The sequence below is a fragment of the Ranitomeya imitator genome, chromosome 4 (assembly GCF_032444005.1).
Source record: "Ranitomeya imitator isolate aRanImi1 chromosome 4, aRanImi1.pri, whole genome shotgun sequence".
Taxonomy (NCBI): Eukaryota; Metazoa; Chordata; class Amphibia; order Anura; family Dendrobatidae; genus Ranitomeya; species Ranitomeya imitator.
The window spans coordinates 280,634,233-280,649,143 of NC_091285.1; the positions used below are offsets into that span (position 1 = coordinate 280,634,233).

At 43.3% G+C, this 14,911-nt stretch overlaps 1 protein-coding gene across 1 annotated transcript in view; it reads right to left on the reverse strand.

The window, feature by feature from the left end:
- WIF1 (WNT inhibitory factor 1) overlaps window positions 1-14,911 on the reverse strand; it is a 247,515-nt gene that overhangs the window by 95,911 nt on the left and 136,693 nt on the right. The window contains exon 3 of the mRNA XM_069764683.1: window positions 14,490-14,598. Coding sequence (XP_069620784.1) covers window positions 14,490-14,598 — 109 coding nt within the window. The remainder of the gene's footprint in view (window positions 1-14,489; window positions 14,599-14,911) is intronic.

Here is a 14,911-nt window from a genome sequence, read left to right on the forward strand (position 1 = left end):
TCTTTCTGACTTAGGATGCACAAATGTAGGCTGAGCAGTGTTGTACATAGGGGTGAAGACGTCCTGGCCTTGAAACGTGGGTAAGTATGGAGTGGCATATGCATTTAGTCCAGCAACCGGTTTGGTGGGTATAGTCTCTGCTACATGCGGAGCTGGCACTGCGCGGTTGTCGAGAGTATAATGACCTGCCGGCATATTGGGTTGCGTGTAGATAATAGCCTGTGGAGTTTGGTGAGATGCGGGGTCTTGGCGCATACTGGAATACGAAGGAAGTTCAAGTTTGGGAGCATTGTACTGACCTTGAATGCAGGGTTCTGTAAGTGGATCGGCATCCTGGTGCCCTGGAGAAGCATGAACGCTACCAGGAGTGTTAGTAATGATCTGCGGTTCGCCATTTTGGCTTAGCACGTAGTCTCTTGTGCGTTCAATAGGGTCTTCTGCCTCCACTTCACACAAACTGATGCTGTCTCTTTGACTCCCACTGATAGCTCGCTCCAGGATCCTTAACTCTGCCATGGCTGTCGCGTGCTCACATTCCTTCTCCAGAGCTTCCTTGCGTGCTGCATCCGCATCCATTTCTGCTCTCCTTTGTGCTGTGGCTGCATCCATTTCTGCTCTCTTTTGTGCTGCATCCGCATCCATTTCTGCTCTCTTTTGTGCTGCGGCTGCATCCATTTCTGCTCTCCTTTGTGCTGCGGCTGCATCCATTTCTGCTCTCCTTTGCGCAAAGGCAGCTTGTATCTTAGATGTTTCTGCCTTAGCACGTGCTCTTATAAGCTGCTCGCTGAGAGTGGAATATTTTGATGAACTTGACCTAGATGAGCGTTTTGAGTGCTTGGACAATTTAGATGAGCGAGTTGATGCATCTGGTGTCCGTGCAATTTTAGCCTCTAACTTGGTTTTAATGTCACGTACGGTGCAGTCTCTTTCAGAATTAAGCTGCTGGAAACTTTGCAATTCGATTAAAGTCTCTGGCAGATTCAGTTTTTTCAGGAGAATAATGTATTGGTCAGTCTTCTCCATATACATTTGGTATGCTGTGCATAATTGTTCTAGGACTCCCTCAAGTGGTAACTCATGAGAAGCAGGCCTTGATACAGTGTCTATGTGATTCAGCACTTTCTCCCACAGTGAAGACACATCACTATATACGACACATTTTGCAGTCTCTAAATTCTCCATGACTTTCCATGTAGGTTTGACTGTACGTTTTCCCCTTTCACTAGCTGGTGGATGGGGATCTGGGTCTCTTTCCTGTGTTTGTAAGTCTGGTAGGGACATTGTATTCCTTGCTTCAGACATGATTTGATTGCAGGCAGGAAGAGTGGAGGATGAGGGTTATACTTCTCCCTGTTTATCTGCAGTGTGTGCTTCTATGCACGCTGGGGTCTGGCTGGGAACTGGGATACCATCTATCTGGGAAATGTCCTTTTCCACTGAGGTTCAGCACAGACCTTGAGTTACTGTCTCTGAAGGCAGGCTATTCCTTTTTACTATTCTGACTCATGGATATGTAGAACGTAGTGGTGCCTGGATAGACCCTTCTTTTTAGGCGCTTCCGTATTCACCTGTACTCACGTTCATACCGATTAATCAGACAGCTTAACTCAGCCACGATCTCATGTAAGAAGACTCCAGGAAAAGAGGGTTGCTTTAACTGAAATTCTTGTATTATGATGAAAGTAGCAGGTAAAAAGGAATATTCAACAGAGGACATGTAGTAGGATGCATACAGATGGAGGAATGATAACAAAATGGAGAATAAGGGCGTGAACAAACATACATCACAGGACTACAGTGAGAGAGTTGGGACAAAATACAGGGAAAGGCAAACTTCTGCCTAGAAAGAAGGAACGAACACAAGCAATGCAAATATTAATGATTTCTCAAGTCGTGAGACATGACACACTCTCCATAAAGAGAAACCTTACCTATTGATGTAAAAGACAGACATGGAGATGTCTATTTTTTTGCTGGGTGAAAACCAGATGAATTAGGCTACCATCACACACCAGGTTTTTGCCGTTAGGCAGGATCCAGCAAATTTGTAAAAAAAAAACGGATCCGTTGCAAATTGTGAAAAACTGATGCAATGGGTCTGTTTTTTTGCTGGATCCGTTTTTTTTTTTAATAAACCCGGGGATAGAGTTTGGACTTCCTGTGCAAGAGAGAGAGAGAGAGAGACCCCAGAACGGTAATTGTGCATGGAAAACCAGATTCGGAGGCCGTATTCATAATTTCTCATGTCACATCCGTTTATCGCTGGGACCGTCGCTTGGTGTTTTTTCGCTGGACAGAAAAGACGTTACTATGAACATTTTCTTCAGTTGCCGGAAAAATAATTTTAGAAGGATCCGGCAAAAAACTGATGAAACGTGTGGCCATCAGGCGCAATCCAGCGCTAAAACAACTCAATGAGGAAAAACGGATCCAGCTGAAAAAAAGGATCCTTTTTTTTTTTTCAAAACTTGCCGGATTGTGCCTTACAGCAAAAACCTGATGTGTGGAAGTAGCCTTAGCATAAAATCTTCTGAACTCGGCTTAAAACTGAAAATACATTACATCATATACTGTAGGTGTCCAAAATGTGGCAATTAATCACACTTAATGCAATTGCAAGAATTTCCCCTATTCTTGTGCTGAATTTCCTATAGCTCCCCTTGCTTTTCTTCTTGTCTCATTAAAATACAGAATGGTTGAAACCTCATCCTGTTGGTTCAGATATAAATATCACCTCTGTTATTCTCTGATTACAGAGTATTGAGCCCCACATCAGCTTAAAACCATGACACTGTATACTGTGGATTGTGAGCACATTGCACATAATTGCCATACTGCCATCTTCAGACCCAAATGCTAATTGCATGTTCTATTTACTGGTACAATGAATCTACTTGTAAATAACATAGCTAAATTCTATCCACACAATGCAACAGATCTTCTAGCAACTAGTTATGTTTCATTTACAGCAAATATGGAAAATACTAGGTCATACAAATAGGCGGCAATAACGAAACAATAATGCAACTAGAGTATGTGACTGACTATCTGTTATTAAAGGGAATCTGTCAATAACATCAACCCCTCCAAATCACATACATGGGCATGCAGGTCTTTGAAATATAAATCCATAACACCTTTATATTGTCTATCTGTTGCTGCACTTTAGAGAAATTAGTGTTTTAAACCATATGCAAATGAATCTTTAAGTGCGCTGAATGTGAGAGAACTTCCCGAGCTCTGCCTCCCACGTAGCACCAGCCTCTTTAGCTTGATTGATCGCTCACTGTCTGATTTCCTTATCTGGCACTTCACATCACACAGACAGTGAGCCATCAATCAAGCTACAGAGGCTGGTGCTGAGCACACAAACAACCTCGAGGGGCAGTGGCTCGGGAAGTGCTCTGTCACATCCACAGCACTTAATGCCTCATTTGCATGTTTATTAAAACACTAATTTCTCTAGAATGCAGCACACCCAGAGCCACTAACTCCTCTTTTGCAATTAACTAAAATGCATGCTGATTTCTCAGGAAAGCAACAACAGATAAACGACATAAAAGATGTCAATGGTTTTACCTTTCAAAGACCTGCATGCCCCTATATGCGGTTTAGGGGTTGATCTTACTGACAGATTCCCTTTAAAGCACCCACCACTCCAGCATTTTTTTTATTTTAGCGCTAGAGTGATGCCACTTATATAAGTTCCCTGACCTTGGTAATATATATAACAGCCGCTGTCTTCCAGGCACTGCTCCAGTACTGTGGCACCATCTTGTGACAGCAGCTTCTGACTGATCAGAAGTCAGAGCTAATGCTTACAATCTCCCAATGTCTATGAGAGTCTCAAAATCACATACATGGGCATGCAGATCTTTGAAATATAAATCCATAACACCTTTATATTGTCTATCTGTTGCTGCACTTTAGAGAAATTAGTGTTTTAAACCATATGCAAATGAAGCTTTAAGTACGCTGAATGTGAGAGAACTTCCCGAGCTCTGCCTCCCACGTAGCACCAGCCTTGCTCTTATAGACTTATATTGAAAAGTGACCTCCAGTTCGCCATGGAGTGACATGGCAGGTCACAGCTAGCAGAAGACCGATCTGAGCAGCATAATGAGCAGCTAAAGAGGATGACTGGTGAGTATAATACTATCGGCAAGGGACTTACATTAGTGACACCACTCTAGTTGTAAAGTAAAAATAAAACTGGTGGAATGGTGCTTTAAGACAGTAATTATCAACCTCAAAATTATTGGGGGCATGTGAAAAATGCTTCAGTTTCTATAGAACTTCTCTGCCTTCTTACTTTAGTGGAGCTGGTTATATGGAACCATGATTGAGTACAATTTGATGATTTAATCCTGTGTAAAACCGGATAAACGTACACTAAACAGACTTAAAGAACACCAATTTTTTTCTCAGTGACTCATGGTAAATAAAACTAGTGCATTGTTTAGACTGTAGTTTTAAGGTGAAAAAAAAACAAACCTGGAGCATGCCTTTTTTACAAGCGCACTTAGCCACAACAAGTTTTCTAGACGCGTTATAAAAGAGTCTTGTAAGGCAATAAAAATTGTGTAGGACCCATAATATGCCACATGGTATGTACACCAGAAATCGAGCTCAATTTTTGACAGAATTCTGGTGTATTCCAGTTAGTGAATCTACCTCCTTTTATGTGCTACAGTTGTGGCCAACATTTAAGGCACTTCTGAATATTAAGTACACCATACTTAATTATAAAGTTATTAAAATATCTCCTGAAATATAGGAGTCGCGTCATCAAGACTGGAGTAGCACACGCTCGCGCTATGCCAGTCTTGATAGTGGATACGAGGTGCCGAATTCATTAAGAGGCTCACCCTAAGGGCTCCTCCTCACTTGTGCGAGACTTGGGTGAGTCTCGCACGGCAATACCCCGCCGCTGCTACCGGCACTCAGGAGCGGAGCGTGCGGCTGCATGTATTCCTATGCGGAGGCACGCTCCGATCTGAGTGCTGGGTGCAGAGCCGGGTTTTAACCATGCAAGACTTATCCGAGTTGCTTGCAAGTGAGAAGGAGCCCTAAAATGCATGTATGTTTAATCACGCATACTGCTCATACCTGGCAGATGATGGCTGTGTATCACAGCCAGTATCTGCCTCTAACAGCAGCGGGTGGAGCCGAGGTCTGCACAGGAATGTTAAGCTGCTAAATGCTGCTGTCAAACTAGGACAATGGCATTAACAGTACACCAGCATGGGGCTCATCAGTCTATTCACTCATTGTCTGTCCTGAGATCATGCCAATGGGGTGATACGGCAGCCAGAAGTCTGCTGAAGACCTCCGTGCCTGCCTCACCAACGCTCCATTAAAAGCTGGAGGGCTGCAAAGGAGACTGTGATTTTTATTATATACAGCAGGGGTGGGGAACCTTTTTTGTGCCATTGGATATTTATACCATCCTTTGGGGGCCATACAAAATTATCAACTTGGAAATACCTCCTCTATATTTGATCAAACATTTAATTATCTCACCCCTAATGTGCTTCTCTTTGATGAGATGTGTGATTTCAGGTGGTATGGATGATGTTGCTCAGAGGTGTCAAACTGCATTCCTCGAGGGCCGCAAACAGGTCATGTTTTCAGGATTTCCTTGTATTGCACAGGTGATAATTTAATCACCTGCACAGAATGATTACAGCACCTTGTGCAATACAAGGAAATCCTGAAAACATGACCTGTTTGCGGCCCTCGAGGAATGCAGTTTGACACCTCTGATGTTGCTATTCATAACTGCTTTCCCAGGTTTGCGCCAGTCAGTCTGGAGCACATGCAACTCTTTGCGATAAGTTTTGTAAAGAACTCACAGTAGTAAGTTCTACTGAACACTGATGTATATTACACTGAAGGTCTCATCACAGTGAGATATTCATCACTGCTCATGTAACATTTATATACTGTAACTCAAGCAGTGGGAGATTTGCAGTATACGTAACATAGGAGACACTGAGACAGCTGTATATACATCACATAGGAGACCCAGAGACTGTTGTATACATTATATAGGAAACACAGAGACTGCAGTATATACATCACATAGGAGACACAAAGACTGCTGTATGTACATCACATAGGAGACATCGAGACTGCTGCACATATCACATAGGAGACACGGAGAGTGCTGTATATAAATGGCATAAGAGACACCGGGGCTTGAGTATATACATCACTTAGGATACACTCGGGCTAAAGTATATACATCATATAAGACATGGGGGATATAATATATACATCACAGAAGATATGGGGCTGTAGCACAGACATCACAGGAGACCTAGGGCTGTGGAATAAACATTACAGGAGATATGGGGCTGCAGTGTAGACATCACAGGAGACACTGAGGCTGACGCTGCTGTCTTCTTCTGTGGGATGGGAGTGCGTTAGCCAGCATCAGAAAGTAATGTTTCATTGCACGCTCTGCAGTGTTCAGAGAGCAAGCAGAAATTAAATTGCTGGTAGCCGTGAAAAAGCAGCTGTCGGCCAGTGCAATGCAGTCCCCTGAAATCTCCCCGGGAGCAGGAGAAAAGATCATTGTGGGCCATAAACGGCCCATGGGCCTGAGGTACCCCCCATGCGTGATTCACAGCAATACTATATTGCTGTGTACAGTACAAGCAATAGGATTATTGAAGATTTTAACCCCCTAAGGGAAGTAACAAATAGACTAAAAAAGGTTTACAAAATATGAAAAAAATTAAAAACATATAAAAATTTAAATTGGACAGCACACTAACCAATGTAACTCAGAAGGGCTCAAATGACAGCTTTTTCACATGTACATTCAGTCCGTGTTTTAAAATTACAGCATGCACTAGTCTCTTCTGAGTCTTGGTTGAGACTCGCTCATTCAAGTCCATAAGTATTTTAAAAAAATCAGATCCCACAAAGGGCATCATTGTGACATTCAATTTTTACAGATACAGCAAATGTGTGTGTAAACTAAAGTTCTATTCAAATGTTCCGTGTTAGTTACTTGTCTCACACTGGTAACTCCCCCTTTTATTTGGCTTATCACATGGAGGCAGATTCTCATGCAGATCATTGTGCGGCCCATAGTCCTGAACAGCTTCATTTCATGTAAGAAAGCATGAATTTCTCTGGAATAAGGTAGCAATTGTATCATTTTGTTCAGCTTCCTATGACCTGTGTACCCATATATAATGTGAAGAAACTATCGTTAAATGCAGATTAAGTGAAGAGTAAGTTTATTTAAGCAATCCAATATAAATTCAATTCAAACAAAGTTGACGCGTCAGTCCAACAGAAAATGCAGGCAGCGTTGATGACACGCCACTAGCGATGTCAGTCGCATGCTCCGCAGCGCTGTCTGCATTTCATTACCCTGCTTTTCCTCAGCAATCCGCATTGTTCTGATGAAAGTACAAATGTTGGCCTGAAACATCAACTATATTTGAATTGAATTTATATTGATTGCTTACAAAAACTTACTCTTCACTTCACTTGTATACCTTTTGAGTGCCAAGTTTCTTCATAATATTATTATTATGGAGTGGAACCCTACTCGTGTACCACTCCACACAGAGGGACAAATCCCAATACCTGTGTGCTCATACAGAAGCATCTTTTGCTTCAAAAACTAAGCGAGCCATCTCAGCCATGCTAGCGTCTGAAAGACACTGTACCTTAAGTCTGTCTTCATACGCAGCGGTCATGCTGTGGCTTTTAACCACAGCAGCACTGTGCTGCTGCAATCTTTCCACTATTTCCTTACACAATCAATTAATCTTGCAGGAAAACAGCTTTTCTAACTTCAGGACCACAAAGCTGATCATAATGGAAGCTGCTTTCCTTCAAGATTAGTGGCTGTGCAGGGAAACAGTGAAAAGACCGCAGTGGCACAGCATGACTACTGCATGTGAATAGTGATGAGCGAATATACTCGTTACTTGACATTTCCCGAGCACGCTCGGGTGTCCTCCAAGTATTTTTAGTGCTCGGCGATTTAGTTTTCTTCACTGCAGCTGAATGATTTACATCTGTTAGCCAGCTTGATTACATGTGGGGATTCCCTAGCAACCAGGCAACCCCCACATGTACTTATGCTGGCTAACAGATGTAAATCATTCAGCTGGGGCAAGAAAAACTAAATTTCCGAGCGCTAAAAAATACTCGTAAGACACCCGAGCGTGCTCGTGAAATCTCGAGTAATGAGTATATTCGCTCATCACTACATGTGAACATAGCCTAAAGGTATTCAAGGTGTGAAGTTATCGCACCTGTTGTTGTTCATCACAAATACTAAATTGTATTGTCAATGCACCTCAGAGTCATCTTTTTACAACATGATGGCAGCATATCAAGGATACCTCATGTATTTACTTTCTGTCTATGTTGCTTCAGATCAAATTATTTCACTATTTGCTCTGTGTAAGGCTATATGTGACATATACACTTTTAAACTGATGACAAACTGCAACTTAGTGAGGACAAGTTTGCTTTAATTGCTTTAAGTCTCGCTAGACTAGCGGGGATACCGCGTCTGGACACAAGCACAGCACCTATCAGCGTGAATAAGTCCATTCTGTGTGCCTAAAACCTATCTGCGCAAATACAAGACGCAGACTATGCTGTGCCTTATATGACACTACAGTCATCTCCTTCTACTATTGCATCATATAGTACGCAACTGATGAAGGTCCAGATATAGGACCGAAACGTTTTTGGCTACTACGATTAAAATCTCACAAGCATTAAGTTGAGTGCCAGGTTCTTTCTTTTAGTATCACATGGTGTGGGAACCTACCTGGGCACCACTAGTAGTAGTGCACACGGCTTTATCTTTGAAAATACAATTACTGTGAGCTGCACAGCCGGCAGAAAAACTGTTATCTCCCCTGCTCCGCTGCAAGACGCAGATCACTTCCAACCTGCGCAGTGTTCAAGAAGGTGCACGCAGGGGACGTTGGATGGCGCGGTGCAGTGACATCATTGCACCATCTAACATCCACTGCTGCACTTCACAGAAAAGGAGACGGTGGTCGGGAGCCAGGATTATGTATGAGCTTTTTTCTTTTTCAATTATTATATTCCTGACTGTGCAGGGGGGCATGAAGGGAGAGGCTGTGCAGATGGGAGGCATAAAATGAGGCGAGGGGCAGTGCTAATGAGGGGAATACACTGAGGGCTCTGCTAATGGGGGATAAACTGAGCAACTGTGCTAATTGGGGGGGATAAACAGAGGGGCTGTGCTGATGGGGGGAATAAACAGAGGGGCTGTGATGATGGGGGAATAAACTGATGGGCTTTGCAAAGGGGGGGTTAAAATATGCTGTGCAGAGGAGGGGGAATAAAATGAGGGGCTATATACAGCTGAGGTGAATAAAACCTGGGGCTGTGCAGAGTAGGGGGAACAAACTGAGGGGCTGCACGGATGTACAGAATAAACTGATGAGTAGTGAGAGAAAGTGGAATAAACTGACGGGTTATGCAGATGGGGGAAAATAAACTGAAGGGCTGTGCAGAGGGGGGAACTGATGGGCTGTGCAGATGGGAATAAACTGACGGGCTGTGCAGATGGGTAAATAAACTGTGGGGCTGTGCAGATGCGGGAAATAAACTAATTGTCTGCGCAGATGGGTAAATAAACTGTTGGGCTGTGCTGATGCGGGGAATAAACAAATGGTCTGCGCAGATGGGAGGAATAAACTGTGGGGCTGTGCAGATAGGGGGAATAAACAGAGGGGCTGTGCAGTTAGGGGGAATAAACAGTGGGGCTGTGCAGATAGGGGGGAATAAACAGAGGGGCTGTGCAGATAGGGGGAATAAACAGTGGGGCTGTACAGATGGGGGGATAAAAATATGGGGCTGTGCAGATGGGGGAAATAAACTGAGGGACTGTGAGGGGGGCATGAAATGAGAGTCAGTGCGGGGGGCCATCATGAAATGAGGGACTGTGAAAGGGGGACAGCAAAGTATATGAGGATCTGTGGTCACCAAACTGTATATGGGGCTGTGAAGGTCATTATACTGCGGTCTGTGGTCACCATACTGGATAAGGGGCTCTGGTTAATATCATACTGTTTGGGGTCTTGTTTGTGTGCCATAATACTCCATGGGATGCTGTGGGAATTATCATAGCATAAATAGGGGCTGTTTTGGACATACTATTTATGGGGGTCTGTGGTGAACATTATACTATATTTGGGGGGCTCTGGTGGTGAGCATACAAACATGTGGGTTTTGTTGTGGATATCATACCATATGGGTGGCTATGGTGACCATCATACCGTGTAGGGGAACAGTGTTAGGAGTGGTTACAGTTTGAAGAGGGCAGCATGGTGGGCAGTATGACCGCATAGTGTGAAAAGGGGCACAGAATCGATATGGAAAGGCGGCAGTGTGAAATGGAGGCACAATATGGAAAGGGGTTAGCATGGTGGGGGTACAATGTGGAGATATAGAAAGTGTAATGGAATATTAGAGATAGCCATGTTATAGGCCAAGGTTCATAAGGGCAGATGGTGTGGTGGTTATAGCTGATAATGGTAGACAGTGTGGATGGAGGTCAAAGTGGCCAAAATTGTGGATACACTTGAAGTTTTTAATAATTTTCGAGGCTTCTGGAACTTTCGGCGATCTTACTTCTTGATTACGTAATTATATTTATATTGTTTTTGATATTTTGTCGGCAGTTTTTATAATTTTGACAAGAAATACTGGATTTTGTTCTCTGTGAGTAAAATACATACATTTTTAGTTATACAGTATGTTAACTTTTCTTTATATGATACGATACGATACACTTTATTGATCCCGGGGGAAATTACGGTATTACAGTAGCAATACAAACAGCAGTACATAAAATATTTGGACACATCTTGCACAGGTATACCAACATTACATAACAAATAAATGTGGGTAGTTCAGGTACTGTATATAAGTCACTGTTAATTGACATTAGTAGACCAGCAATCAGTCATTGTTGTCTATCACCCTTAGGAAATTATTATGCATCCTCATAGCAGTGCAGTAGGTACAAACGATTTCCTGAATTTCTCCTTCTTATGTCCGCATTAAAGGGAACCTGTCACCCCCAAAATCGCGGGTGAGGTAAGCCCACCGGCATCGGGGGCTTATCTACAGCATTCTGGAATGCTGTAGATAAGCCCTTGATGTATCCTAAAAGATAAGAAAAAGACGTTAGATTATACTCACCCAGGGGCGGTCCCGCTGTTGGTCTGGGTCCGGCGCCTCCCATCTTCATACGATGACGTCCTCTTCTGATCTTCACGCTGCAGCTCCAGAGCAGGCGTACTTTGTCCTGCAGTGCGCAGGCACCGGGAAAGGTCAGAGAGGCCCGGCGCCTGCGCACTGCAGTACTTTGCTCTGCCCTCAACAGGGCAGACAAAGTACGCCTGCGCCGGAGCCGCAGCATGAAGACCCAAAGAGGACGTCATCTGATGAAGATGGGAGGCGCCGGACCCGGACCAACAGCGGGACCGCCCCTGGGTGAGTATAAGCTAACGTCTTTTTTTCTCATCTTTTAGGATACGTAGGGGGCTTATCTACAGCATTCCAGAATGCTGTAGATAAGCCCCCAATGTCGGCAAGCTTACCTCACCCGCGATTTTGGGGGTGACAGGTTCCCTTTAAATTAAAAATAGTGTTTTAAAGCTACAGTCGCCACTTGATCCTTTCAGTATAGGTCCTACCGGCTTTAATTTCTTTACAAACTATTGAGAATTTTTATTTCTTGTATTTTAATATTTAAATTAAATTTTTTAAGTGAATACCGGTAATTATAAATGTCTATTTTGAGCTCACAAACTCCTGAATGATTATTTTTTTTAGATTTTAATCATGCCAGCCACAAAGAGGTCTGATTGGTCTCCAGAAAAGAGAGGTACTGCTATTGTTTTGAGGCAGGAGGGATACAGTTTCAGAGAAATTGCTAGGAAGATGGGTGGTGGAGTCACTGCTTCTGGAGTGCAAAAGATGTGTTCACATTTGCTGACAGTTGCAGCATCAAAACTAAGAGTGGATGAGGAAGGAAAAAGGCAACAACTCCAAAAACAGATAGAAGAATTGTTAGGTTATCCTTGCAAAACAGAAGAGCATCAGGCAAGGAACTCAACCAGTTCTTGCACGATGGAGGAGTTTCGGTGTCGGATAGAGCAGTACGTCGCCGATTACTTGATGCCGGTCTGAAAGCACGAACACCAAGAAAAAAGCCGTTCCTAAATCTTAAACAGAGAAGTAAGAGAATTTCCTGGTTCAAATAACATCTTAGCTGGACAACTGAAGATTGGAAAAAAGTAATCTGGAGCGATGAAACGAGAATATCAAATTTTGGTAGTGACTGAGTGCGTTATGTTTAGAGATGGCCAAAGGAAGACTGAGTTCCAGAATTTACTGATTGCAGCTGTTATCAGTTCCTGGTACCATGTTATAACCACAGAGAACATGAGAAGTCTTGTTGAATCAATGCCAAGGAGATGGAAAGCTGTTATCAATGCTAAAGGATACCCTACACGCTAGTAAAGAAAGAAAGAACACACAGGGATAGCATGAAATCAACATGTTAGGACGTAATATTTTCATTCGGTCATTCCACTGTTCTTTTAGAAGTAATGAGATATTTTGCATTATGGTAACCTTTTTTCTATGTAGAAGTGTTCTAATCTACCCTAGACTACTTGTGGCATTATTGTTATAAACACTTTGTATGACTGCATGCTAAAAACTTTAAAAAATGACACAAATTTGAAGTGTATGCATAATTTTGGCCATCAGTGGTCATCAGAGCTTGCTAACTAACCCTTCGGCGTTGAAGGGAGATGTGCCTTAGGGGCCCTGTTACCTTAAGGTACTGTCACACTAGACGATATCGCTAGCGATCCGTGACGTTGCAGCGTCCTGGCTAGCGATATCGTCCAGTGTGACAGGCAGCAGCGATCAGGCCCCTGCTGTGCTGTCGCTGGTCGGGGAAGAAAGTCCAGAACTTTATTTCGTCGCTGGACTCCCCGCAGACATCGCTGAATCGGCGTGTGTGACACCGATTCAGCGATGTCTTCGCTGGTAACCAGGGTAAACATCGGGTAACTAAGCGCAGGGCCGCGCTTAGTAACCCGATGTTTACCCTGGTTACCATCCTAAAAGTAAAAAAACAAACACTACATACTTACCTACCGCTGTCTGTCCTCCAGCGCTGTGCTCTGCACTCCTCCTGCTCTGGCTGTGAGCGTCGGTCAGCCGGAAAGCAGAGCGGTGACGTCACCGCTCTGCTTTCTGGCTGCCCGGCGCTCACAGCCAGACCAGAGAAGCAGAGCGCCGAGGACAGACGGCTGTAGGTAAGTATGTAGCGTTTGTTTTTTTACTTTTTAGGATGGTAACCAGGGTAAACATCGGGTTACTAAGCGCGGCCCTGCGCTTAGTTACCCGATGTTTACCCTGGTTACCAGGGACCTCGGGATCGTTGGTCGCTGGAGAGCTGTCTGTGTGACAGCTCTCCAGCGACCAAACAGCGACGCTGCAGCGATCCGGATCGTTGTCGGTATCGCTGCAGCGTCGCTATGTGTGACGGTACCTTTAGTCTCTGAGCCATTACTTTGCCTTAGGGTGGGGGGAGAGAATCGCCATTGGCTTCATCTGCCTAGGGCACCAAAATACTTTGTTCCAGTTCTGCCTCCCACCTACATATAAGTCTATAGGTTAACTTTCTCATTGCTGCATTTAACATGTGAAAGCATGCATGTCAAGGCAGCAGCTTAACCAGTATTGGTTCAGCACTGTAGTGAGTAGAGATGATAGAGATGAATAGATTGATCCAAGGAGGATCAAGTTCAAGACGAATTTCCTGAAATTTGCAGTTCCATGTGAACTCGAACACTTTGCAATTTGATTCATGACTCGCATAAAGAAAATACAAAAATGCACACCTGCTATTTTAATGAACCATTTAGGGCCACAAATGCCCTCTCTGCCCCAATGGTATGGCTGCTGATCACAATCTGGTCTTTTTCTTTCTCTTCTTTCCAGTCTTTTCACTATAGGCCAGGACTTGGAGGTTACTGTGAATTTACAACATGTGCCTTTACCTTATGAAATGCAGTGACCAGGAAGCCCTAGCCTATAGTTAAAAGGACAGAGATGCGGCATGCGACAGCAGAAAAAAGAAGACAGGACGGCTGGCAGCGAGCAGCGGGCCACCTGAGGGATGAGCAGTAAGGTATTATTATTTTTTATTTTTTACATTTATTATACTCTGTAGTCTGGAGAGATTCTAGAGCATAATATGGAACATTTACGGTAATTTGTTGCAAAGTAAATTCAGTAAAAAAGGTGGATTTGAATCCCAAATGATCCACTCATCACTACTACTAAAAAATACCATACATATTACAATGTGGAAGAGTTAGCATTATGTTACTTTAAAATACATTTCTGGAAAGAGAGAAGACAAAATACAGCATCATTCTAACCTGAAGCCTTGTGTGGAACAGTGCCCAGTAATGGTATATTTACTGTGGGATCTGCCATAATTGCTTTATCCAAAGAGCGAAGTGACAGGAACTCATAGAAAAATTCTGCCTGTAACAAAAAGTATGAGTGTTATGACAGATTGAGATACAACCTTTAAGTATCAGTATTTTACATAATATCAAAACACACATCAATACATTAATTCTCCGTATGGTACAACACGTTGCACATGTACAGCACTCGCCCTCACTTGGTTATTTTGACTTAAAAATTCAAACATTATGTCTCTTGGAATACAGTGTAATAAATACATGATTATGCTAATGGTACTCTGGCCAAACTATGTCCCCTAACTGTGATCGGATTTTCTCTCATGAAAGAATCGCAGCAGAGGAGAAGATGGAGAACTTAATTTCTGCAT